The sequence below is a fragment of the Sceloporus occidentalis genome, unplaced genomic scaffold (assembly GCF_023333645.1).
Source record: "Sceloporus occidentalis isolate IW3139 unplaced genomic scaffold, rSceOcc1.0.p SCAF_41, whole genome shotgun sequence".
Classification (NCBI taxonomy): Eukaryota; Metazoa; Chordata; class Lepidosauria; order Squamata; family Phrynosomatidae; genus Sceloporus; species Sceloporus occidentalis.
Genome location: NW_028317021.1, coordinates 958,455 through 985,938, shown reverse-complemented (window position 1 = coordinate 985,938; position 27,484 = coordinate 958,455). Strand labels below are relative to the sequence as shown.

Genomic DNA, 27,484 nt, shown 5'->3' with positions numbered 1-27,484 from the left:
AGCTGGTAATTTTATTTTTAAAAAGTAGTAAGAATTTGCTTGTAAGTATCTAGTCAGGAAATCATATTCTCTCCTTCTTTTTAATATTTCTAGTGGGACATCTTTAAATAATTTTATTTCTGAATCTTCAATCATTATTCTTTTTCCATAGCTAGCTTGGATGATCTGGTCTCGCATTCTTTCTCTGGTGAAGTATACCACTATATTGTGTGGTAACCTCCTTCTCTTTGCTTCCACTGAAGAAATCCAAAATATTTTTTCTATCTCAACATCCATGTAGTCTTTAGGAATTTCTACTAAATCTGCTAAACCTGGATTATAATACCATAAAGGTTTTCATCATCTTTTTCTTTCAGATCTCTTCTCTTCAGGCATTTCTTTCTTTGTCTTATTTCTCTCATCAAATTTGCTTCTCATTCCTGTCTCTGTTTCGTTGACATGTGTTTAGTCAACTTGTATAGATATGCCCATATCCCACTCAGAGGTGGAGGACCTATTAGAATGGTACGCTCTCGAAAGTTGATGGAGCCCAAAAGGTTCCAAGAAGCCTTAGAAGGTTTGATGGTTGAGAACAACGGCGATTCTGTCGAGGCCTTGGTTAATAGCTGGAACACCAATCTTACCAGGGCCATAGACTCTATCACTCCCGAGCGTCCTTTCCAGCCTGCTTCAAACCGTAAACCATGGTATACAATAGATCTCTGGAATGTGAAGCGGACTGAGCAATGACTTGAGCGCCGCTGGTGGAAATTTCAGCACTTATCTGACAAGACACGCAATAAAGACTATTTAGATCTTTATGGCATGGCAAAGTCTGCATGACAAAGTCTGCAAAGTCTCGTCCAGGAGAGCTTTTCAGGGCGGTGAAAGAATTAACTTAGGTACCTCCCACCTTGAATCCTCTTTTAGATTCCACCAAAGTCTGCTGTGATGTTTTTAATGACTTTTTTGCAGATAAAAATCTCTCAAATAAGAGATGATTTGGACACTGGCATTATGGCAGATACAATAAGAGAGGTGTCTAGTAACTCCATGGACAAGGCTAGACTGGATCATCTTGAGTTTGTGAATACCAATGAAGTGGACAAGCTCCTTGGAAGCATGAGGAGAACAACTTGCCCCCTCAACCCTTGCCCTTTGTGGTTGACCGCCCAGGGGGGCGATGCTGTAAAAACCTTATTACAGCTTATAATCAATGCATCATTCAGGGAAGGTATAGTTTCAACTAGCCTAAAAGAGGCTGTGGTTAAACCGTTTTTGAAAAAAACCATCCCTTGACCCCCTGGTGAGAGAGAATTATAGACTGGTCTCCCTACTGCCTTTCTTGGGCGAGGTGATCAAGAGGGCAGTTGCCTCCCAACTTCAAATTGTATTGGAAGAAGCCGATTATCTAGATACGTTTCAAACTGGCTTCAGGGCAGAATACGGAGTTGAGACTGCCATGGTCACTTTAGTCAATGATCTCTGTCTCGGCATCGACAGGAGAAGTGTGACCCTGCTGGTGCTCTTGGACCTCTCAGCAGCCTTCGATATGGTATCCTTCTGGAACGCCTGGGAGAGTTGGGAATTGGGAATTGGGGGCACTGCTTTGCAGTGGTTCTGATCCTACCTCTCAGGCAGGTTCCAGATGGTGTCACTTGGGGACAGTTATTCATCCAGGAGGGAGCTCAAGTTGGGTGTTCTTCAGGGCACTATTCTGTCCCCAGTGTTGTTTAACATTTACATGAAGCCGCTGGGTGAGATCATCTGGAGACATGATCAGTACGCTGATGACACCCAAATATGTTTCTATATGTCTCCGACTGTTGCAGTGACTAAGGATGATATCTGTCCTCTGAATGATCGTCTTGGGTCAGTAATGGACTGGATGAGGGGAAACAAACTCAACTTGAATCCAGGGAAAACAGAAGTACTTGCGATAGGCAACCCCGGTCTGGGGAAGGAGTTCCATCAACCGGTCCTGGATGGGGTCACACTTCCCCTAAAGGACTGTGTTCGCAGCCCGGGAGTACTTCTGGATTTGTCCCTCCAGCTGACATCACAGGCGGAGACGACAGCCAGAAGTGCTTGTTATCAACTTCGGTTGATTCGCCAACTGCGACCCTACCTGGACTGGGGGGACCTTGAAGCATTGGTACATGCTCTGGTAACCTCTCGTCTTGATTTCTGCAATGCGCTCTACATGGGGCTACCCTTATGCCAAGTTTGGAAGCTTCAGTTGATTCAAAATACGGCAGCCAGATTGGTCACTGGTATTTCTAGGACTGACCATATAACACCTGTATTAAAAAATCTTCACTGGCTGCCAATTAGCTTCTGGGAGCAGTACAAGGTGTTGGTTATTACCTTTAAAGCCCTACATGGCTTGGGCCCAGGTTACCTGCAGGAACACCTCTCCCCATATATTCCACCCTGCACTCTCAGAACATCTGGGAAGTCTTTATTACAGATATAAGAAACTAGACTAACATCTACTTCCCAAAGATCTTTCACCTCGATTGCTCCTAAACTCTGGAATGACCTGCCAGAGGAGATCCGTCATACCACCAACTTAGATGCTTTTTAAAAAGCCATTAAGATGGATGTCTTCCAATGGGCTTTCCCATCAGCGCTGACTTGAGCAACATGCTCCCGACTGTGTAAGAGAAGAATCTGAATCCTAATTCTGGTTCGGCAAGTGTATTGTTTTAAATTGTATTGTATCATACTGCATTATTATGTTATAGGAGGGTTATTTTAAGAGAATTTTAATGTTTGATACTTGTATGATTGTATGTGATTTTGTTGAGATCCCGCCTCGATCCGTAGGGAGAGGCGGGAAATAGAAATAATAAATTATTATTATTATTATTATTATTATATAATCATTATCTAATTTTTTAAATTTCCATTTCTAATTTTATTTTCCCCTCTTCCTGTCATCTCTTTACATGTTTTCCTAATACAAATTCCTCTTGCAACCGCTTTCAGAGTATCATATAACACAGCTTGAGAAACCTCTGTATTATTGATATACCATATATTTTGCCATTCTTTCTCAATTTTACTCACTTTGGCCCAGTACAGACTGGCATAAAGCGCTGGCCTGGGGCCGATTTTAGGGCTCAGGAGACTGGAGCATCTGCATGTTCTTGAGTCCTACTGCACCATCTGGGTGCCATCATGGCTCACCCCCATCTACATGGGGCCACCATGATGACATATGCATGGTGCAGCACCCAAATGGTGCTGCGCTGCACATACAGCATCAGTGCATGCGAGCATGGGAATGGCACCTCACGTGTGGCACAAAAAGAACCCGTTTGGTTGGTGAGGCCTCTGTGTGGAGCAAAAATGGGCGGCTACAGGGCTCCATCTTTTTGCTTTTCTATGGCCCGGTCCAGACGGGCCCTTTAGCATGTCCTGGCGACATGCTAGGGTTGCCTCGGGGTGCCATTTCCAGACGCCCCACAGCCCTAGCACGTCACCAGGATGTCATATACATGGTGCTCACAGCTGTGACATCACTGCTGCATGCCATCCATATGGACACACACAGCAGTGACGTGCTTGCGCCACCGCCAGCAGTTTGTGGCAGCACTAAAAGGAACCATTTTTCAGCACTCCTTTGTTTTCCGTGTAGCTGCGCCGCGCAATTTTGTTGCTGTGGCGTGGCTAAACGGAAAAGAGAGGCAGCTCCCAGCCGTCTCTTTCTGGCAGTCTGTACCCCACCAAAAATCCTTTTAAACTATAAAATTCATATTTACTAAAGCATGGTCTGTAACCTTTATCTCTTCTATTCCTGTATTTAATGCCTTTAGAACCATATTTTTTAATTTTTTTTAATAAAAAGTTTTATTTTAATAAAAATTTTATACATTACTCACACATAGACAGAAAATAAAGAATAAACACATCACATATCTCCTACATACAGTAAAAAACTAAACAACAATCTACACTACATGACAATTAACAAAACAAAGCTTCCTTTCCTTTACTGTGACAATTATTTTGTCACCAGCTATACTGGGTATCATGACCTTCTGTATCATTCTTTTCACCAAATATCCTTGTTATTTATATCCCTTTTGACTTGCCTTTTTTCAAACTTCTTTAACAAATATAAACTTATTTTCTTCAGTCTTACAGTCCTCATACCATAATACATCTTCTGAATCTTTTCTTTTTCATTTCTTCTCTAACAACGTTTATTCTATCTTCCTAACAGGAGCATAAAGTTTATTTTTCAAATGCTATTACACCATTTCCTCCTTTTTCAATTTTCAGATAATTAATCACTGGGAGCCATTCATTCCTATATTTATCTAGGTTCTTATCTCTCAATAGACATGTCAGTTTGTCTAATTCTATTATCTCGTATACTTTCAATAACCATTCTTGTAGTGTCAGTTCTTCATTACCTTTCCATTTTTTAGCTATTACAGATCTTGCTGCAGTTAATAAATAAAATATAATTTTCCCATATTTTGTTTCTAAGTCATCATTCAACATTTCCAACAGATATAATTTAGACTCCACATTTATCTTTATATTCAACATTTTCTCTAGTACATTATGTATTTTATTCCAAAAAATTTTGACCCGAGGGCATTCCCACCACATGTGTATCATAGTACCAATATTTTTGTGGCAATTCCAACATTCACCTTTATTACTTTTATATATTTTAGATATTTTCTCAGGTGTCAGGTACCATCTGAATTATATCTTGTAGTAACTCTCTTTGATACCATAACTTAATGTGTACTTTATCCTTTTTTCCCATTTTTTCCCATTCTTCCAATTGTATAGATTGTCCAAAGTCTTTTGCCCAGTTTATCATATATTGTTTGATGGATTCTTGTTCCATTTCCAGGCTTAATAATAATTGGTACATTTTAGAAACGGTATGTTGAGTCTCGTTTTTCAAATTCTGTTTCTTCCTTCTCAATTAGGAATGTCTTTCGGTCAATTTTAGACCTCTCGTAAATTTTTCTGTGTAAGAACCAGTTATCATATTCTTTCTGTAATAATTCTTCCATTGTTCTGATTCTATCATTTCTGTTTACTATTATTAAAAGATCTTTGTATGTGGGCCAGCTATCCTGTTTTATTCTTTCTCTGGTGAAGAAAGCCTCATTGGTTGATGTTCATCTTGGTATCCCCTTTATAAGTTTATTTTTATATTTTAGCCATATCTTAAGCAGATTTTTACGAATGTAATGGTAATTAAATTATTTATTTACTTTGACTTTATCGTACATCATATATGCATGCAAACCATATATTAAGTCGAAACCTTCCAGTTGCAACACTTTTTCTTCTTTAATTCTGATCCATTGTTTGACCCAATCTAAACAGCATGCATGGTAGTAGATTTTCAAATTTTGTATGCCCAATCCTCCCTTCTCTTTCATCTCTTGTAAAGTTTTCATCTTTATCCTGGGTTTCCTCTTGTTCCAGATGAAATTTGATAAGTCCTTTTCCAACGCTTTAAAAGGTATATCATTTGATATTATCAGAAGTGATTGGAATAGATATAATATTTTGGGTAGGACATTTTTACATAATTTTATATAATTTCTTTATAGTAGAAATTCTTCCCATCCATGACATATTCAGTTTCGACCATCTTTATAGGTCCTTTTTGATTTCTAGCCACATTGCCTCATAATTGTTTTTAAATAATTCAGAGTTCTTTGTCATTATGTTTATTCCTAAATATTTTATTTTTTTTCTTTATACTGAAACCTGATTTTGCCGTAAACTCTTCTTGTTGTTTTTTGTCATATTCATTACTAATTTTCTTTTCATTAATTTTTAAACCAGCATACTTTCCAAATTCTTTTATGGTTGTTATCAATGTTGTGGCACTTTCCAAAGGATTAGATAAAGTTATGGCCATATCATCAGCGTAAAATTTTAGTTTATGTTCGTATTTCTTGAGTTTTATTCCTGTGATATTTTCCTTCGATCTAATTGTATTGTTTAATATTTCTGTCACGGTAATATATAGTAAGGGAGAAAGAGGGCAACCTTGTCTAGTTCCTTTTTGGATTGGACAGTTATCAGTTTTACTTCCATTTATCAATATTCTAGCATTCTGTGATTTATATATCTCCAAAATCCATTTAATGAAATTGAGGCCTAATTGAATTCTTTCCAATGTTTCAATCAAAAAATCCCAATTGACACTGTCGAATGCTTTTTCAGAATCAAGAAATATGAAAGCTGCTTGACAATTGGGTTTTTTATCAAGATATTCCACTAAATCTATAATATTTCTCACATTTTGTTTTAAATGTCTGCCTGGTAGAAAGCCCACCTGATAATCGTTGATCCATCCAATTAGTATTTTCTTCAGTTTTTCTGCAAGTATCATAGTGAAAATTTTGTAGTCATTGTTGAGAAGTGTGATTGGTCTGAAATTCTTAATTTCGTGTACTTCTGATTCAGTTTTGGAAATTAACGTAATATAAGATGATTTCCATGTTTCTGGTATTCCTTCTGTTAGAATCGCATTCATTGTATTCTGTAGTGGCTTAACAATCTCATATTCTAATTTTTTATAATACGCCTTAAGTCTATCTGGCCCTGGTGTTTTACCTAATTTCAATTTTTTTATTGCCATTGAAATATCATTAATTGTGCTTTCCTTAGTTAATTCAGTTCTTTGTTCTTCATTTATTGGGGTTATCTCCTGATTTTTTAGAAATTGTTTAACTTCTTCCTTCCTTATTTTAGGTTGTGAAAATAATTATTTCAAGTAAGTCTTGAGTAGTAAGTAAGTAAAATTTTAATCGGTCATTGGTCAATACAAAAATTAACAGTATAACAATTAAACAGTACAATTATTAAAAATTGTCTATACAATTTCAGATACAATGTCAGATCAGCTGTAGACATTTCAGCTTCCATCTACAACCAATTTGGGGCGTAATTTACATACAGTATAGCAAAATTTTGCCACCTTGTGAAGAACATTTGGTTTTCAGTTATCCAAGAGATAACGTAAGTAGAAAGTGTCAGTATGACCAGGGTATTTATTTAGGAGAGGCGTGATCAGCTGATGGCGAATATCTTTATAAAATTGGCAGTACAAAAGAACATGTTCTGTCGTTTCAATAACACCACCATCACACCGGCAAAGCCGAGATTCATAAGGTGTTTTCCTATATCTTCCTTCTAGCATTGCTGTTGGCAGAGCATTACATCGAGCTAAAGATAAAGCTCTCCTAAATTTGGGTATTGTGACATGAGATAAGTAGAAAGCTGGGGAAGAGACCGACATTACATTATTTACCACTATATGTCTAGGAAAAGCAGCAATTTCCATCTGGCCTTCAATGTCTAAGATCCTTTGTTTAATGGCCAATTTTGCTTGATCTATTGTCAGCTTTAGGATGGTATCCCTGGAAAGTCCTAGAAGATTCAATTTCCTGATTATAGCTATTTCTCAAGAGGATTTATGAGTGTCTACCAGGATTAACTGTGCTAATCCTCCAGGACTTTTATTTAATTTAAACCAGTATGTGAAAATGTTAATCCACATACTAGACTCAATTTTACTAATCCCTGCTTCCCTTCACAATACAGCATTTGGTACACAGCGAGCTACCTGGAATATCTTCCTCAAAAACTTTGTTTGTACCCGTTCAAGGGCAGTCATGTCATTATAAGTTCCTAATTGAGCTCCATATAGTAATTGTGATCTTACTTTGGCTGTGAAAAGTTTAATTGCGGCGGGAATAAACTGGACTCCCTTGGAGAAGAAATAATTTTGAATAGAATTTGTTGTTCTTTGGGCATTTCGAATAACACAATCTAAGCAAGCGTGTCTTCTCCCTGAAGCTTGAAATACAATCCCCAAGTATTTAAAGATTTTAACCTGTTCAATAAGCTGCCCCTCCAGCATCCAATTTCTCAATTTAGGGCATTTAGAGAAGGTAAGAGTCTTAGTCTTAGAGAAATTTATTATTAATTTTTCCTCAGCACAATAGTGAGCAAGAGATTTTAGGGCTCTCTTAAGGCCTATGGGGGTCAGAGATAAAATAACTGCATCATCAGCATATAATAATATATTGATATGTCTATTAGCTAACCTGGGGGGGGTGAGTGAAAGGAAGGGTTGTTCAGAAAGGAAATTAGCGAGTTTATATAGTAATTGAATAGGGTTGGGGCCAAAACACACCCTTACCTGACTCCTTTCCTAACTTGGATTTCCTTAGAGATATGTCCTTGCCTACTACATCTTACCTTCAGACTAGTGTTTTCATGAATTTTAACAAGTAATAGAAGAAGGCGTTTATCTATAGAAGTATTCTTTAGTTTTTCCCACAGTCTAGGTCTAGAGACAGTGTCAAATGCGGATTTAAAATCGATGAATGCTACATAAAGAGGTTGTCCTGAGTGAGAATACTTCTCTACTAGGTGTTGTAATACCATTGCATGGTCTATTATTGATCTACTGGCCCTAAAACCTGCCTGCTCATCCTTCAAGACATTCTCAGATTCCAGCCAATCCATTAATTTAGCCAATAAATGTTTGGCATACATTTTGCTTATCTGACTTAGTAGACTGATTAGTCGAAAGTTTGTTGGGTCATCTCTTTTGCCTTTTTTATACACTGGAATTATAGTGGCAAGACCCCAATCTTTTGGGATTATTGCTGATCGATCTATTGCAGTAAAAAGTGTGGATAGTACTGGTATCCACCAGTCCAGATCATTCTTTAATATCTCACAGGTAATGAGATCTGCTCCAGGAGCTCTCACTGGTTTAAACTGGTTAATAAGTTCTTAATTTCTGAACAGGATACTGGGGGCCATAAGGGGAGAGATGAAGCATCTAACATCAAGTCTACTGTTAAATTCTCAGTTTGATCATACAGGTCTGCAAAATGACTTTCCCAGATATTGACGGGTATCTGAAACAAGGGATTTTATGTATATGTGTGTGTGTGTGTGTGTGTGTGTGTGTGTGTTAGGGAAGGATGGAGCTATCCAGAAGAGGATAGGGTTGTTCACATTGGCTACTGTTATTAAATTTTCCCAAACTGCTTGAATGGCACTCCTTTTTTTGTCTAATCAATTGTTTATATTGTTTCTTTTGGTTCATAAGATCTGTCACAGAGTAGTATTTTGGGTTCAATTTATATTGTTTGAAAAGGTCTTTGAGTGAGATCCATGCCTCTCTGCACTCTGAATCGAACCAATTTTGTCGATTTTTTGGTTCTTGTCTGTTACTATTATTTGTAGAAGCAGTTAATAAAGGTTGGATTAAATTTACTAAGGTATTGAAATTAGTCAGTACATCAGTGCCTGTTCTCTTTCTTTTTAGCTCTCTTCTTTTCTAGTACTTTAGAAGTATTGTTATTCCTGAAAGGAGTTCACAAGTCAATTAGTTTCTGGGCAGCTTTAGTAAGAAGGAGTACTCACTTCTCTGGTAAGATATGAGAGCTGTTTAGAAGATCTCCGTTGTTTAGAAATTAGGACACATCATATTCATATGCAGTATATTAAGCAAATATATTAAAACAATAAAAATAGTAGAATATAAATTTCACTAAAATATTAATAATTCATTAACTAATAAAAGAAAACCCAGGGTGAAGTACCTGGTCTATCAATTTTGTCTGTTACAGACATTCTGGGTTTTAACTTTAATAGACTTAATAACCAGGTCTGATAGATCATAGTCAATCAATCTTTATTTAGGGTCTTTGACCAAAAATATCTCAGAATTGGATGCAGATTAATAAAACACTCATATAAAAATAATGATCTAGGTAAAATCAAATTAAAACAACAACAAAAAATATACAAGTAAACAGAGAGTATTACGCACCAGCATAAAGGAAGCATTCTTCTAAGATCTCATTTCCAACTATTACCAGTGATTCTGACCCTTAAGCTATTCAGTAGTGGAATAAATTGCTTCAGAAAGTGGTGGGGTTTTTGTTGTTGCTGTTGTTGTGTCCTCTCAAGTCATTTCTGACTTATGGTGACTCTATTGTGGGATTTTCTTGGCAAGATTTGTTCACAGGAGATTTTCCATTGCCTTCCTCTGAGGCTGAGAGTGTGTGACTTGCCCAAGGTCACCCAATGGATTTAGATGGCCAAGCTGAGAATCAAACCCTGGTCTCCAGAGTCACAGTCCAACACTCCAACCACTATGCCACATTGGCTCTCTAGAGTCCAGAAGGTGGTGGACTCTGCATTTTTGAGGCCTTTAAACTGAGTTCTATCATCTTTCAGGAATATTCATTGTGCATTTCTGTATATCAGGGGGTTGAGGGTCCTTGTGGCCCTTCTAACCCTAAGATTCTATGATTCTATGTGATTATTTTTGCCCAGCATACAGTTTTTTTTGTGTGGGGGGGGGACAGAAAGTAAAAATGGGGGTAGGGGATATTAAGCTTTTATAGGGGCAAAAATGTCTTGCAGCAGTTGATAGTTTTTGATCACTGATGATGAGAAAGTTTGCAAATATTCCTTACATCCTTAGCAAACAGCCATGAAAATTGGGGACATCTACTTACCCCAGGAAAGGAAAGGAATTATTTCCTCCTGTTGAATGCTCAGTGGGTCTTACTTCTCTCTTTGTTCTCTCCAGGTGCAAACAGATGTCCTATCCTGATGACCTCTCTCAGATCTCAGTGGTCTTTATTTTTGTAAATGAGGCTATTTCTGTCATCTTGCGCTCAGTACACAGTGTTGTGAATCATACTCCATCTCACTTGCTCAAGGAGATTATTCTGGTGGATGACAACAGTGACAATGGTGAACGTTCATAAAAGCTGTTTCTTTATTTTTCTGCTTCTTATTATTTGTGACTTTTTGCTTGTATTATTTGTAGTGACAGAAGACTGGGGGTGTTTTACTTGTGTATTTCTTTTCCCTATGTGGAGATGGTATGCAGTCATGTGCTCTGTACATGGAAAGAACTGTAGCTCCATGGTAGAGTACACAAAAAGTTCCATTTATTCCTTTTTATATCCAGTTAAGGCTAGATCAGGAGTGAGAAACTCATGTGCTTCCAGATGTTGTTATACTACAGCTCCCAGCATCCCTCACCGCTGGCCATGATAACACATTTCCCATTCCTGGGCTAAAATAAACTCTACTCTGAAAAGCCTTAAGACCTACAGACACTTGGGATAATTTTGGATTGGGAAACCGGTGGCCTTCAGATGTTTTTACACTACAAGTCTCCTTATCCCAAGCTATCAGAGAAGTCAAATGTTGGGCCAAGAAATCCACTTAAGAGGGGGACTATTACTTATTACTATATCTGAAAGCAAAAATGAAAACTTGCCAAATAAGGACCTTATACCACACGTTAAGTGCTGAGAGGTCTAGAAATAGCTGAAGCATGGAAAACACTGCACAATCTCTTACTTCAAAAGTGTTTAAATAGGATATGGTCCATAGGGAAGCCTTGTTGTCCTTCTGCTGGCAGGCTAAGACCTTCCTGTTCAGGCAAGCATTTAAAACAGTTTTTAAAGAACTTGCTGGGGTGTTATATTGTTTTAAAATGTTTTAAACTTTTTTATCTTTTCGAACTGTATTTTATTCTTTTAACTTGCAATTTGTTTTAATATTGTAGTAATTTAATTCTATTTTAATGTACTATTTTTGTTTGCTTTAAATTGTACTGTTTTTAAATATTGGCAGCCACCCTGTGTCCCTCTTTCGGGGAAAAGGTGAGATATAAATAAATATAATAATAATAATAATAATAATAATAATAGTTCTTTCAGAAAAATTAACATACAAAGTAAAAGGAGACATGAAAGAAGATATAATTTAGAATGTTGTTGTGTGCCTTCAAGTTGTTTCTGACTTTTGGCAACTCTAAAGTGAACCTATCTGAGAGGGGAAGCCCAGGAGGGAGGGAGCAGGAAGATTGCATGCACGCCCCTCCTGCCTCCCCCATGCTATTGCCAGCTTTCCTCAGCCAGCTGTAACATGGGATGGAGGAAGAGGAGCGTGCAAACTGCATGCCCTTCCTGCCTTCCCCTGTGCTTTAGCCAGCTGAGGGAAGCTTCTGCACAGTACTAACAAGCATCAGCTAAGGTGCTATGACTGTTGTCTCTGACAGAACAATTTAACCCTCCAATACTGCTGCTGCCCAGTATCTCTTTGGCACATTTAGTCTGGATCCTCAGGAAAAGCCTGTGTGACATAGGAGACCCAACCATAAGCACTGCTATCATCAGCATAGCCTCTCGCCTCACAGGAACATGCAGTCCCACCACCATGGCAACCTATTTCCATTGATAGTTAAATAATTCATAAAGTTTTTTAATAAAATAGTAGACCTCTGCTCCGAAGTCATGCAAGTACACTGCATTGAAACATTAAAAAAACCTTGTGGAAATGAGTTCACTGGTGCACAAGGTTAGTCACTGGACCAGTATGATTAAATTTCACACCATCAGGTCAGCATTCCCTAGGATGTGGCTCATCTCAATCAAATCCTTTTTTTCCCTTTGCTTTTTATAGTTGAGTTGAAGTTCAGTTTGGACCAGTATGTCCACAAGAGATACCCGGGTCTGGTGAAAATAGTTCGCAATAACAAACGTGAAGGGCTGATCCGAGCCAGAATCCAAGGTTGGAAAGCTGCAACATCTCCAGTTGTTGGGTTTTTTGACGCTCATGTTGAGTTCAACATTGGCTGGTAAGATAATATGAGAGGTAGCAAGATATTTTTTTTTCATGTATACCCCTCTTATAGATGCTCCCTGCTCAGCCATCTGGCCATTGCATTTTGTATCAGGTGAAGTTTCTGAAAAGATTTCAAAGGAAGTACTTCATTTACAGCAGTTCAAACAGTATAAACTAAGGAATATGCCAGCACAGACAGATCTGATGTCTCCAGATATTTGATATACTAAACTTGTGAAAATGTTGTCCTCGTTGGTTTAACAAGCAGTCAATAAAATAAGCTGAGCCTGTTCAGTGCTCATGCTTTTATTGTGGTGTGCATCTGGGTCTAGATTCTAGACAGATATCTGTACACTGTATGTGGAGAAAAAAACAAAGCCAAGCAAACTTGGAGTGTTTAGAAGAATTGAACAGTGTTTGTGCACACTCATACACACTTCAGCTCTTAGCAACAGATCTTGTTTTTCAGGCCTTTGTCTAATCACTATCCCTTTCCCCTTTGGGATATGCTTTCTATACATACCTTGTACCTTATATATATACCTTAGAGCAAAGATAGGGAACATGTGGTCCTCCAAATGTTACTGAATTGTAACTGCCATCATGCCACACCATTGGCTATGCTAGCTGAGGCTGATGGAAGTTGCAGTCTGACAACATCTGGAGGGCCTTATACCTGCTCAATGGACTTCTTCTTTTAGCCAAGTACTGTCTATTCTAGGAGTGCAAATCATACAGGCATCGTGCAGCTTCCCAAGACTATTTTTGCAGCCTCCTTTACCCCACAAAACCTCATGACACCATAAAAATGTGTGGGAAGGAAAGAAATGCAGCTCTGGAGTAGTGATTTTCCTTTCAAATAAGCCCCCGCCCCTTTAAAATTTAAAAATGGCATTTTTACAAAACTGTAAGTGGATTTCCAGCCAATTCCATGTCATTGGACCAGTGAATTGGCACCAGGTTTTAGTTTGACATCCAAGGTGCTGAACTCTCCTCAAAATAGGTTTGGCGCCTTGGAGAGCTGGTTGAAAATTCACCACCCTACCAACATAGAAGCCCTGGCTTCTGAACATACACAGAACTTCCTATCCAGATGAGTGGGAGGTAGGCTGAGAAAAGGAAAATATTCCCCCTTGTTTACTTCCCTAGGAAATAACAATAGTAGACACAAGATATAGGTTTAACTGGGGCCAGCTTATTTAATTATTTAAAATGAGATCTGCTACAGTACAAGCTCCCATGGAAGCAGGAAATCCTTCTCACCTTTCTTCTCAGCCACTGATGGTCAAGCCACTCAAACTTGCACCTAGCTAACAATCAATTTTTTAAATTTAAAACTTTGCCATGTGACTTCTCCACAAAGTATGGTGCTACAGCAAAGAAGGCAAATGCTATCTTAGGCCCGGTACAGACCGCCATTTTTGGAGGCGCCAATTTTAACTCCGGAGGAACGCTGCAGCCACTAGACCACGCGACATTCCTCTTGAGTTAAAAGAACCTGGTTTTTCCAGATTCTTTTACTGGCGCCCGGGTGACGTCACATGTGCGCCAATGGCACACTCGTGATGGAACAGATGTGCTGCAACGTGTGGACATTATGCCTCCATTATGTTAAAATGGTGGCGGCCATGTGGACAGGATGCCGCCATCAGGCCGCCGCCATTACTTACTAGGGTTCTGGACTGTGCGATTTCTGCGCGGTCCAGAACCCTAGTATTGCTGCTATCACACCCCTTTTGGCCCATCTGTCTCGGGCCTCAGTCTGCATTAATAGAAGCATAGTTTCCAAGTTGAGGGAAGTAATAGGCACACTATATTCTGCACTAGCAAAGTACTGCATTCAGTTCTGGGTGCCTTATTTTAAGAAGGAGAAGTTGGAGCAAGTTGAGAGAAGGGCAAAAAAGATGATATGAGGCATGGAGAGCAAAACCTATTAGCAAAGGTTGAAGAAGCTTGGCATGTTCGCCACGGTGAAGAAAAGACTGAGGGGTTATGTTACTGCATTCATTAAAAACCTCAAGGCTTGCCACAAAGAGCTTGTTCTCTGCTGCCTCTGAGGGTGGAACTAGAGTTAACCGTTTTAAGTTACAGTAGAGTAGATTTTGATTGAACTTTAGAATGAACTTCTTGACAGGAGAGTAGTTTGGCAATGAAAGCAATTGCCTAGAGATGTGGTGGGGGTCTGCTTCTCTGGATGTCTTCAGAAAAAGGCTGGACAGCCACTTGCTTCTCAGGAGGAATATACTCCAGGTTTACCACAAAGGTTGTTTCCTTTCCTACTCCTAGGTCCCAGAAAATAAGAGACTTCCATTTTACCTAGTCAATGGCAACTGATGGCTTCCATGTCAATGGGGTGATGAATCAGCGTTGGGTATAATTTCAAGCAGTTATCCACTGTTCTAAACCTATTTCATAAATCCAGCGCCTTGCAGGTCAAACTCTGCCAAGGAATGTTTCTGGGAGCATACATCAAAAGAAATGATATTCCAGTATACTGATACCTGTGGAAATCTTACACTAAGTTGGATGATAGCCCAAGAGGTCAACCAGACAAATTCCAAATACTTTTAGATAAATAATATGGGGTGAAACTAACTGGCACAATAAGCCGGCTTGGGAGTGTCATGGGGGTGTGGTGTTTAGATGACGCACACCCCGACACCACCCCCAAGCCAGCATCACGCCATCCGCCTGTCCAGGTGGCAGGCAGCATTGCGACACTCTGGTGGCACAGCCTTTATATGCTGCATGCTGCAGGAGCGCTTAAAAGCCACCACCGCGGTGGAGAAGCTGCCCTTTTTCCAGTGCAAAAAGGAGCAGTATTTTGCTGCTTCTTTTTGCGCCAGAAAAAAGCCGGATCGGGGCCGCGGTTTGCAGTTGCTGTGGCCCCAATCCAGCACTGAAAGGGGCAACATCAAGCCACCATCTGATTCAGCCCTAAGTCTCTTTTGAGGAATAAAATGTGCAAATTCTCTCTTTTTTTAAAAAAAACCCACTTGCTTTACTATTTATAGGGTGGAGCCAGCACTTATGCGCATCAGAGAAGACAGGAAACGTATAATTCTCCCAGCAATAGACAACATTAAGTACAACACATTTGAAGTGCAGCAGTATGCTAATGCAGCACATGGCTACAACTGGGGCCTTTGGTGCATGTACATAATCCCACCTCAAGACTGGCTGGACAAGGGGGATGAGTCTGCACCCATCAGGTGACTCTTGGTGATTTTTATTGGTTCATAACTGCATGAATTTGCAGTGCTAATCTCAGTTATTTCCAAAAATGTCTGCTAGGAGAGATTATCTTTGAATGGTGCATTGTGAAGTTTTAACTGCTGTATTGGATGCATCTACAAATGCTTTTAGAACTATGTGACAAAGATAGAAATTATATGTTTTTCTCTAGAGGCCTACCACAGGGGTCACATGCTAGTGATGGGAGCCAAAAGGACCATCTTCCCTCCCTCCCTTCTCTTTTACAATATTGCCTTGTCTTTTCTTTCTTCCTGACTTCCTTTCTGACACCACCACCTTCTTCTCTTCTCTCCTGCTGGGTATTAAGATAGGATTAAATATCTCTTTCTAGCTGTCTAAGCAAATAATTTGCAGAGGGCTTTTGACCTTAGACTGGGCTCTATATGCAATCTGTGTCCAAAACCCTTTGGGTGCATGATGCTGGTTGTGGCACTGTACAACAATGGTGTGGAAGGCAGATGGTGGTTGAGATCAATACAGCAAGAAGAATGCGTATAATCAGATTTATGTGAAGTACAGCATCATCCAAAATCCACCAAACAGTGATAGTAGTACACATTATACATTTTGTAGTACACATTATACATTTTGCAAGCTTTCAAAGCTCCACTGGCTTCTTCATCAAGCAAAGGTGTTTATAATGATTCAGGACAAAGGAAAAAAAAAATTTACGATGTTAGTCATAGCCCTGCATTATGTCAAGATGTTGCAGTTGTAGTCCTCTGTTTAGATGGTATGGAAGGGTATTGATGCAGGTGGTCCCCTCTTCCTTCTGGCCATGTGGGTACAAGGAGACTCAGTCCAGGAAATAAATATTGAATTCAATTTGCAAGATAAAAGGCTACTACCCTTGAAATCTATTTAGTGAGCAACTGAGCAACTGAAAGTGCAAAAAAAAATGGATGTGGAACACAGTGCACATCTACACATGCAATGCTCCACATTCACAATGGCACCACATATGCAACTCTGTTTGTGCAACTCTGCATTTGCAACCTAAATACAGACTTCCACACTGGACAAAAATGTCCTCCCACTTCTATAAGAAAATGTACATACACACAAGAAATGAACACAATGCCAGAGCTGTGTTCTGCTGACCTCCAAGCTGCCAGTTTCTCTAGTGCCATATTTCTACTGCATCTCTGACATCCCCCACACCACCCACTGCCTATACCTATCCTGGCATAGTTAAACTGCTGCAGAACACCAGCAGAATTCCATCCTTGGGTTCACAGGAAACCCACCTCTGTTCTGTGCTGTAGGAAGGGTGTCTGTTACATTGATCACTCTTCTTACCATTCGCTAGAGAAGGACAGTTTTCCAAATGAAAGGATCATTGGGTGCTCTAAGACTGTTGTGATGAAATCATATTAAATTACTCTTTCTTCACAAAACAGGCTATTTCAAGATGTTTTAGGCAGTTTGTCAAGATTTTATTCCCCATGAGATACCCTGCTTCCAATGTGAGAATGGGACAATGAGGGCTCATCTTTTTTGTCATGATTTCCACAATTTGTAAAGCAATGTGCACATAAACAGTAAGCACAGATGGAGAGGCTGGTTTCTCAAAAAGATGAAAACAGTCATTAGATGCTTGTAATTTTAAACGTCATGCCATTCAGTGGCAGCACCCTTGAAAGATGTGTGTTCAACCTCTGTTTAAAGACCTCCAAAGGTGGAGAGTCCACCACCCTCTGAAGCATTCCATTCCTTTGTCAAACGCCTCTGACCCTGGTTTGTGTCCTAGGGTGCATTGCTACTGTAGAAATAATGTATCCACTTGACACCATCCTCTATCTTCCATATTACATCTTTCCAAATATTTAATCATGGTGATTATATCAATTCTAAGTCTTCTCTTCTCTAAGGTAAACACACCCAATTCCTGAAACCATTCCTGATAGGGCTTGGTTTGACCCTTTTCTGGATATGTTCCAGATTGTCACTGTCATTCTAGAATAGTGGTGCCCAGAACTGGATGCAGTATTTGAAGTGAGTTCTGATCAAGCCTCAACAGAGTGGTACTGTTTCCCTCAATCTGGATACTCCTGTTAATGGACCCTAGAATTGCACCTTATTGGCTATCTTGTCACACCATTAACTCATGTTTAATGTCTTCTACTAAGAACCTGAGATTGTTTTCACATGTACATGTCTGTGTTTGCCTGTGTGAAAGAGGGTGCCTTCAAGTCACCTGTCACCTTATGAATTTCATAGGGTTTACTTAGACAAAGAATATTCACAGGTGGTTTTTGCTGGCTCCTTCGTCTGAAATATAGCCTACAGCACCTGTATTTGTTGGCAGTCTCACATCCAAGTGCGAACCAGTGCTGATCCTGCTTAGCTACCAAGATCAGACAGGTACTGAAGCCTTTAGGGTATTTACATCAGTAGTCCTCAAACTTTTTTACCCATAGGAACCCCATTTGCATCTCCCCCCACTCAACGTAGTATAGGAATAAAAATATTTTGTTTGTTTAGTGAGCTTCCCTACTCTCCTCCTCCTCCCTCAGACAGAAGCAGCTGCTCCAAACATGTTCCTCCCCTTTCTGCCTAAGACAGAAAGAGTTTGGAAAGAAGGGGAGGGAATAAGGGCCTCTAAGTTTCACACACACCCTTGAGCAAGACTTGCATCCCCCCATGGGACCTGCTTCACAGTTTGAGAACCACTGTCTTACATTCATCAATGTTGAAATTCATTTTGTTGTTTTTGTCCCAGCTGTATGATCTGTTTCTGTCCAAACTTGGGTTATTGAATCATGATCTTGTCCCCTGGGGATCTACCCATCCAAATCTTGTTTCATCTGCAAAGTTGATAAGCATGCCCACATTTCTAGTATAATTTATAAAGGTAACAACACTGGGTGAAGGATAGGACCAGGCACCCCACTCATCACTTCTCCTCAGAATGAAGAACAATAATTGAAGAGCGCTTGCTGGTTTTGGCTGGTGAAACAGTTACAAATACACTTAGCAATAGCATTCCACATTTTGCCACCTTGCCTTCAAGAATATAATGGATGATCTTCTCAAAAGCTTCAGTGAAATAAATATATATAGCTAAGATACATATGACATGATTTGTTTTTGAGAAACCCATAGTGGCTCTTGGTAACTACAGTAGTTCTTTCTAAGTGTACACAGACTGACTGTGAAATGATCTATTCTAGAACCATTCCTGCCCCTCATCCATGAATCATCCACACAAAATCCCTGTTGTTCTTGTCATGTTGTATGAGTTATAGAGAACGAGAGAGCTAACATAGAATCATAGAATCGTAGAGTTGGAAGAGACCGCAAGGACCATCCAGTCCAACCCACTGCCATGCAGGAACTCTCAATCAAAGCATCCCCGACAGATGGCCATCCAGCCTCTGTTTAAAGACCTCCAAGGAAGGAGACTCCACTACACTCCGAGGGAGTTTGTTCCACTGTCGAACAGCCCTTACTGTCAGGAAATTGAGGTGAAATCTCTTTTCCTGGAGCTTGCATCCATTGCTCCGGGTCCTAGTCTCTGGAGCAGCAGAAAATAAGCTTGCTCCCTCCTCAATATGACATCCCTTCAAATATTTAAACAGGGGTATCATATCATCTTTTAACCTTCTCTTCTCCAGGCTGAAACATCCCCAGCTCCATGTCGTTCCTCATAGGGCATGGTTTCCAGACCCTTCACCTTTTAATTGCTCTCCTTTGGACACGGCTCAGTTTCTCAACATCCTTTTTGAAATGTGCCCAGAACTGGACACAATATTCCAGGTGAGGCCTGACCAAAACAGAATAGAGTGGCACTATTACTTCCCTTGATCTAGACACTATATTTTGATTGATGCAGCATAAAATTGCATTTATCTGCCACACCGCACCGTTGACTCATGTTCAACTTGTGTTCTACTTGGACTCCTAGATCACGTTCACATGTAGTCTCTCCTTAAGCCAGGTGTCCCCCATCCTATATCTATGTCTTTTGTTTTTCTGCCCTAAGTACAGTACCTTACATTTTTCTGTGTTGAATATCAGTTTGTTAGCTTTGGCCCAGCTTTCCAGTTTATTCAGGTCATTTTGAATTTTGATTCCGTCCTCTGGGATCCTAATTTGGTGTCATCTGCAAATTTGATAGTATGTCCCTAATTCTGTCATCCAAGTCATTGATAAAGATGTTAAATATCACTGGGCCCAGGACAGAACCCCGTGGGACCCCACTGGTCACTTCTCTCCAGGTTGAAATGGAACCATTGTTGAACACCCTTTGGGTTTGGCCAAGCAGCTAATTACAAATCCATGTAATAGTTGCCTTGTATACTCCACCTTTTACAAGCTTGTTTGCAAGAATGTCATGGGGAATCTTGTCAAAGGCCTTACTGAAATCAAGATATACTATATCCACAGCATTTCCTTCATCTAACAAGCTGGTAATTCAAGATTCTAGAATTCTCATCACACCCTATCCATAAATGACAAGCGTTTGCAAAAACAAGAATTCAGGATTTATGAACAGGGCAGAGGAGAGCAGAGGGAGGGTGGAATACTGGTCTTCTCTTCTCCCTGCTTTCCAGTGATAGCTGGTGGCTTCTATGTGTGTTTTTTTTAATGAAGTCATAAATCCGTTGGTAAACCCTGTCAACCAAATAGGTTTTGCACCTTGGATAGCTTCTTTAAACTTCAGATTAAAATCCAGAATTCAATGACCACCCAATTGACATGGAAGCTACTAGTTGCCATTGGTAAAGAATGGATGCCAAGTGAGTTTATGTGCTTGCTCTTCATCTTTTCTCTTCCCTCTTTCATGTTTGCCAGGCTGTTAATTATATGGCTGCTACTTGCTCATCTTTTTCAAGACATGAATGACAGAACCTTATCATTCAAAGAACGTAGCACTCACTTCTGATGGGTATCAAACATACATCTCTAGGACCTTGGCTCCTGGGATGTCCTAGTGGAACACAACCCAAAGCATGTTGAAAAAAGCATTGATCTATAAGTTTGGCCACTACATAGAAATCAAAACAAAAATAGAAGCTGATGAAAGAAAGAAAGAAAGAAAGAAAGAAAGAAAGAAAGAAAGACCCTTGGATGCACTCTGAAAGAAGCTTTCAAGTGGTCTATAGAAGGTTCCAGATATGTTTATTTACTCAGGCAAGCCTTCTGGCCTGGCTGATTCATTTTATATGTTTGAATAAAATGTTTGTTGAAACATGATTTTTGTGGCGTAGGCTATCCTTGTTCTTTCCATGTTATTTCTGCCTTACTACCAAAGTTTCTGTTAAAGAAGTAATATCCATCAATACATCAATTTCATAAATTAAAGTACCATGAAGAGACTATTTCAGCAGCATACTCCTAGCATGGTAAGTGAAGATGGAATCCTTAAAGTGGAGATACCAAACTAAGGCCTATTACAGTCTGCCAAAATAAAGCTGCTTCGGGTCTCTTTGGAGGTATGCTATTTAAATGATGCATGGGTCCTAAGAGTGCAGAGGTCACGCCAAAGCCACACTCCATTCCTAAGCACTGGAGTGCAGCTTTGGTGCAGCTTCCGGATTCTTAGGATGCATGCATCATTTAAACAGCATACCTCCAAAGAGACCCGAAGCAGCTTTATTTTGGCAGTCCGTAACAGGCCAAAGATGCACCCACTTGCTTTTAGGGAGTAAAAGCCACATCAGCAGAAGAGAATAATAGAATCATAGGGCTGGAAAGGCCTGCAAGGGTCTATCCCCTGCCACACTGATACCCCAAGGCTCTCTGCAAATGTCCTTTGTGCCAATATCAAAATGATATTAAAAAGAGATTTTTAGAGCATGTAGCTGTGAGGATGCCCCATTGTGGGATATTGCCTTGCCATATAAGGAGATCCAGGTGGCTCAGCATGTGGAAGCTGAAGAGCACCTAGCCAAGATATATATCGATCAAGATCGGAATCTGCATAATACCTGCACTGATAGGAGTGATGGTAGGCAATAGACCTACCCTCCAAGTATGCTCTCCTCCAAGAGTGATACTCTTTTTTCCAAAGGACATTTGTACTGATTGCCCAGTCCTTCTCAAATTCTTTATTCAGTCTTCCCTCTTGGAAACCCATTCCCATCCTGAAACCTGCCCCAGGTTATGCTTTTCTCTATAAATCTGCCTGCCCAGACATCCTCAACTTGGTGTCTTTTGAGATCAGACAAACAATCTCTCTGTATCTCACCTCTTTAGCATATGTTGGCCACATGACAATCCTAAAGCAGGTGTTGAGTCATTTTCCATCTCACAGTCTCCCTACGCATCTGGAATTGGTAATTGCCCTTTGCAAAGCCCTTTGTATTGATTACCTGCTATCACCTTTGATATCATTAGTTCTTGAGTGTGTTCATGAGTGAGTGTCTTGCATGAATGCTTATTTTCTCTGACTACAAATAAAATTACATTTCAATCTGCACTCTGGAGTTCTGGTTTGTTTGGTTGGTTGGTTGGAACCGTTATACACAGGCTTGATCCCTGCTTTACTTGCCCTGCTTTACTTTACTTTACTGCTTTACTAGTCCGAGCCCTCTTGGCTGCTGTCATTTTAGCTAATAAAATTCCCCATTTGAATCTTAATTGTGGGTGCCCTTTCGAGAACCTTGCATTTTTGGAACAGCATCCCTGAAGATGCCCAACCAACTTCTGTTTAAAAACCTCCAAAGATGGAGAGTCTGCCATTTTTGATACTTCTTTGTCCAAATTAGAGGGCTTTCAGTGTCCTATTATTATGCAAACAGATTTAAGATCTTAGCTGTATTTTTCCACATGGAAAAATCCAGTGGTGTAGTGGGGGGGGGGGGGGGGAGACCATGATCTATTTTTGAAAAACCCATGTTGATTTTTTATAAATGCTTACAAACTGTCCATTTAATGAGCTGCTCTAGAATCTTTCCTGGTATTGATGTGAGTATACAGTCTTGGTTTCTTTCCTTTTTTGGGGGGGACAATATTTGTCCTCTTCCAGTCTGCTGTCCTATTTTCCAGAAATTCTCAAAGATTATTGACTGAGATTATTCTGCCAATTCTTGAATGAACTACATTCCAATCCAATGGAGGTTTGAATTAATTTAGATTAACCAGGTATTCGTGTACTCCTTCTTTCCTTATTCTGTAATCCATTTCCCTACTGCATCAATCTGCTCCATTTTCTTCAGGTTGAACACCATTTTCTTTTTGTGAAAAGACTGAGGCAAAGAAGCTGCTTTTCCCATTTTCTCCACACAAGAAAGTTTATCACATGGGAAGGAAGCACCCAAATCCCATGCATAAACAGAGTTTAAACCTGGGGAAATCCCGAAGTTAAAAAGCAGCATGATTTTGCCGTTATTTCTACAGGTTAACGTCACATTAATGCTTAATTCGTGTGACATGTCTGAAAACAATCCTGCGCTTGTGGGATTTTCCTGTGATTTAAACCCTGTTTATGCACGGGTTTGGGCTCTTTGCCTCCCTTGCGATAAACTTCAAGGGCCCTACCATTGCCTTCTTCCTTTTGCTAGGGACATAACCAAAATTGACCTTTTGATTGTTCTTAACCTCTCTAGCAAGCCTAAATTCATTCTGCACTTTAGATTTTCTGACTTTCCCCTGAGCTTCCTATTGGTTTCAATTCCTCTTTGGTGAGTCCCCCCTTTTTCATTACTTATGCTTATCTCTTTTAAAACTTAACTCAGTTGAAAATTCTTCTGTAATCCATCCTGGCCTTTTGAGACACCTTCCATTTTTCCTCCTTATTGGAACTTTAATATCTCCCTTATAAGAAACTCCCTTCATTTTTTGCATTCCTCAGATCACCCTCAGTATTTAACTTCTCACAAAAGGACCAGGAGCCCTGGTGGCGCAGTGGTTAAATGCCTGTACTGCAGCCACTCACTTACAAACTATAAGATTGCGAGTTCAATACAGCTAAGGGGGCTCGAGCTTGACTCAGGCTTCCATCCTTCCAAGGTTGCTAAAATGAGTACCCAGCTTGTTGGGGTCAACTAGCTTACACTTTGTAAAGTGAGTACTATGTATGGAATATGTTGCATACTGATGGAGTGGCTAATCAACATGTCCCAATGTGCAATGAGCACTAATTGGAGCACTTACCTGTGCATATCCAGACACTGGCTAGGAAATGCTGGAGCACAATAGTGCCAAATGTTCAGTGCACATCAGAAGAACCTAGTGTCATCAGATATATCTGGTGCACATTGGAACAGTCTTGTGATTTTGCAATCTTGTGATCAGTCTTGTGATTTTGTAACAATCTTGTGATCATTCTTGTGATTTTGCAACATTCTTGTGATTTTGCACTTCACTAACAAGGTTTCATTGCTTTGCTACAACATAGCTCTGCAACATTCATTGTTCAACTGTAGAATCTAGGCCATTATACTTTATTGTTCCTAATATACTTTGTTTAAAACCTTTGTCCTTCCTTCTCTTCTCAATCAACAGAACACCAGCCATGATTGGTTGTTCATTTGTGGTGGACAGAGAGTACTTTGGTGAGATTGGGCTGCTTGACCCAGGAATGGAGGTGTATGGGGGAGAAAACATTGAACTTGGTATGAGGGTAAGTGACATGTAATTAGTTTTCTTGCTGATGTTAATTGCTGTCAAGTCAGCTTTGACTTATGTGTCCCTAGGAATTGAGAGACCATCAAGAAAATGTCATCCACTGCCCCACTTTTTTTCTAAAAACTCAAGACTGTATCATCCTTAAGTCTATCCACATTTTTTCCTGCTACTGAGCACTTTACTGAGCATTTTAATATTTTCGAGTCAGTCATGACATGTAATGATATGTCCAAGGTGCATTAGCCTCAGCTTCATAATTTTGGCTTCTAAGGACAGTTCATTCTTGATTTACTCTTAGACTCTTTTTTTTTTAGTGTTCAAATTAGTTTATTTTCTTGCTATTGGCTTTCTTTACTGCCAAACTTTCACAGCAATGCATGGATATTCAAAATACTATGGTATGGATGGTTATTAGATTGGTATTTAATGCTACATCTTTACACTTGAGGATCTGGTCTAGTTCATCATACAGTGCGCCTGCACCGTACACAGGCACACTATATGTGGCTTCAAGCTTACGCTGAAGCTGTGCGACAATAAAACATATGGCACATGCACCGCAAGCACATGCCCCATTGTTTTTAATGAGGTGCGAGCATATGAGGAATTCCCCTTACGTGGGGGGGGGGATACAGAATGGATCCCCTGCATAAGGGAACGGCTCACTGTAGTTGCTGATCCAAGTCTTAGCCTTCTTCTGATTTCTAGACTACAGTCTCCATGATTAATGACTAAGCTGAGGTATTTCTTGTAAACTGACATCACCAACCCATGGTGACCAACTCGTGGTGGATGAGACATTTCCAACACCCCCCCCCCCCCAATCCTCTACTGCTTTGCTGAAATCTTGTAGAGTACTTCCTATGGCTTTCCTAATTTAAGTCCAAAACACACTGTAGAAATTATCCAGTTTGTTATGGAGAAGGAGTTTGACTCGGTCAATTGGTATGCTTTATTTGAAGTTATGGAGAATATGAATATAGGCCCAAATTGTCGAAGATGGATAACACACATTTATGATAATCAAAGAGTGAGGATTAATATCAATGGAGATGTGTCTAAGCTGATCCTGATTGAAAGGGGTACTAGACAGGGTTGTCCACTCTCGCCTTTATTATTTTTTTTAATAATGATGGAATTGTTGAAAATAAAGATTAAGGATAATGAAGTAATAAAAGGAGTTAAGATTAAACAATTTAATTATAGAATGCGGGCATTTGCAGACGATGTAGTAATCAGTTTAGAAAATCCAAAACTGTAATATTAAAATTTTGATGAGAATATTCAAAGAATTTGGTGAATACACAGGATGTAAAATTAACAAAAATAAATCAGTGATAAAAAAATTGAAACTTGATGAGGAAAAGCAGTTACAAGATTGTGCAGGTATTGAAATTCAAAAGAAGGCTAAATATCTGGGCATTTGGATTACGGAAAAAACCCCAATGAATTATTTGAAAACAATTATCAAAGATTATGGAAAGAAATCAAGAAGGATTTATCCAAATGGAAAAAATATCCCTTTACCTTTTTTTTTAGGTAGAATAGCATCAGTTAAGATGTCTATTTTGCCAGAGATACTTTTTTTATTTCAAATGCTTCCAATCATAAATTCTAACAAACCATTAAAAATCTGGGAAAGATACATATCAAAATATATTTGGCAGAACAAAAGGCCAAGAATTAGGCTTCAATTACTTCAAGACGCACAAGAAAGAGGTGTATTTCAAATTTACAAATTTATTCAGAAGCATGTAGCCTCATTTGGATTAGAGATTGGATTCAATTGAGGAAAAAAAGACTCTTAGAATTAGAGGGAGAGGGATTAAGATTTGTTTTACATGCTTACTTGGCATATGAGAAATGTAAAGTAAACCAAATGATTAATAACCATTGTGTGAGGAAGTATCTCCTGTGAGTGTGGGGAAAAATATAAAAATAGAAAATTTCCAAGAACATGTCATGAAGGAGATACAAGTCAGAAAGGGAGTCAGACAGGGATGTGTTTTGGCTCCAGTCCTATTCAACTCGTTAATCTCCTTTTTGAGCAACTCTTCCTTCCACCCCCACCCCCAAATTAGCCAATAGACATATTAATTTACTATTATATGTTGACGATGCAGTTATCTTGTCATTGACCCCTATAGGCCTTAAGAGAGCTTTAAAATCTCTTTCTCACTTCTGCGCTCACTTCTGATTTGGGATGGTTTGCTTACAGGCAAATTTATGAAATAACAATGAAAGATTTGAATAAATCTGGAACTGAAGAAAAACTTCTGTGTGAAGAAAAATTTGATAGGAAAACTATATAAAAAAACTTTTGGAGATGGAAGATGAAATAGTGAAGGATACTATGGTCAAATGAGCAAGGTATATAGGATATAACATTCAGTTTGAGCAATGGAAAAGAATGTGGACTAAAGGAATAAGATACACGGCTTCACAAGTGATAAGAGAAAATTGGTATAAAATGTTTTATCGATAGTAGTTAACCCCCGAAAAACCAGCAATAATTTATAAAAAAAATTAAAAAAAACAAATGTTGGAAATGTGGAAAAGCAGTTGGGACATTCATACACTGTTGATGGAATTGTAAATATGCTAAAAACAATTGGAAACTAATTAAAACAGCAATTTGTAAAATATTAGGTATTGAATTAGAAATGTTGCCTCAAAGCTGTCTTTTAGGAATGTTCGAAAATGAATTAGAAACATGGAAGGATGTTATTTAATATGACAGCTATGGCAAGAATATTATTTACGTAGAAATGGAAATCGAAGGACATTCCAAGTATAGAAAAATGGTTAATGAAATTGCTGGAAGTAATATTGGTTAAATGCTGTTAACCTCACTTTTACTTTGAGCATTTTATCCTCTAAATTCTGTTTGCGATATGAAGTTATGGAAACGTCAGCATTCCAAGGCTACTATTGACTCAGGCAATAAACCTTCTAAACCAGGGGTTCCCAACCTGGGGGTCATGACCCCTTCAGGGGTCGATTG

General features: G+C 39.3%; 1 protein-coding gene across 5 annotated transcripts in view; it reads left to right on the top strand.

The window, feature by feature from the left end:
• Positions 1-27,484, top strand: part of GALNT9 (polypeptide N-acetylgalactosaminyltransferase 9) — a 95,720-nt gene that overhangs the window by 22,390 nt on the left and 45,846 nt on the right. For 4 of the 5 annotated variants that reach the window (XM_089489769.1, XM_089489768.1, XM_089489766.1 and 1 more), the window contains exons 3-6: positions 10,598-10,764; positions 12,490-12,664; positions 15,666-15,863; positions 24,358-24,475. In XM_089489769.1, coding sequence (XP_089345895.1) covers positions 10,598-10,764; positions 12,490-12,664; positions 15,666-15,863; positions 24,358-24,475 — 658 coding nt within the window. Of the gene's footprint in view, positions 1-10,597; positions 10,765-12,489; positions 12,665-15,665; positions 15,864-24,357; positions 24,476-27,484 lie in introns of those variants that run through there. The other variant, XM_089489771.1, reaches the window with a different exon arrangement.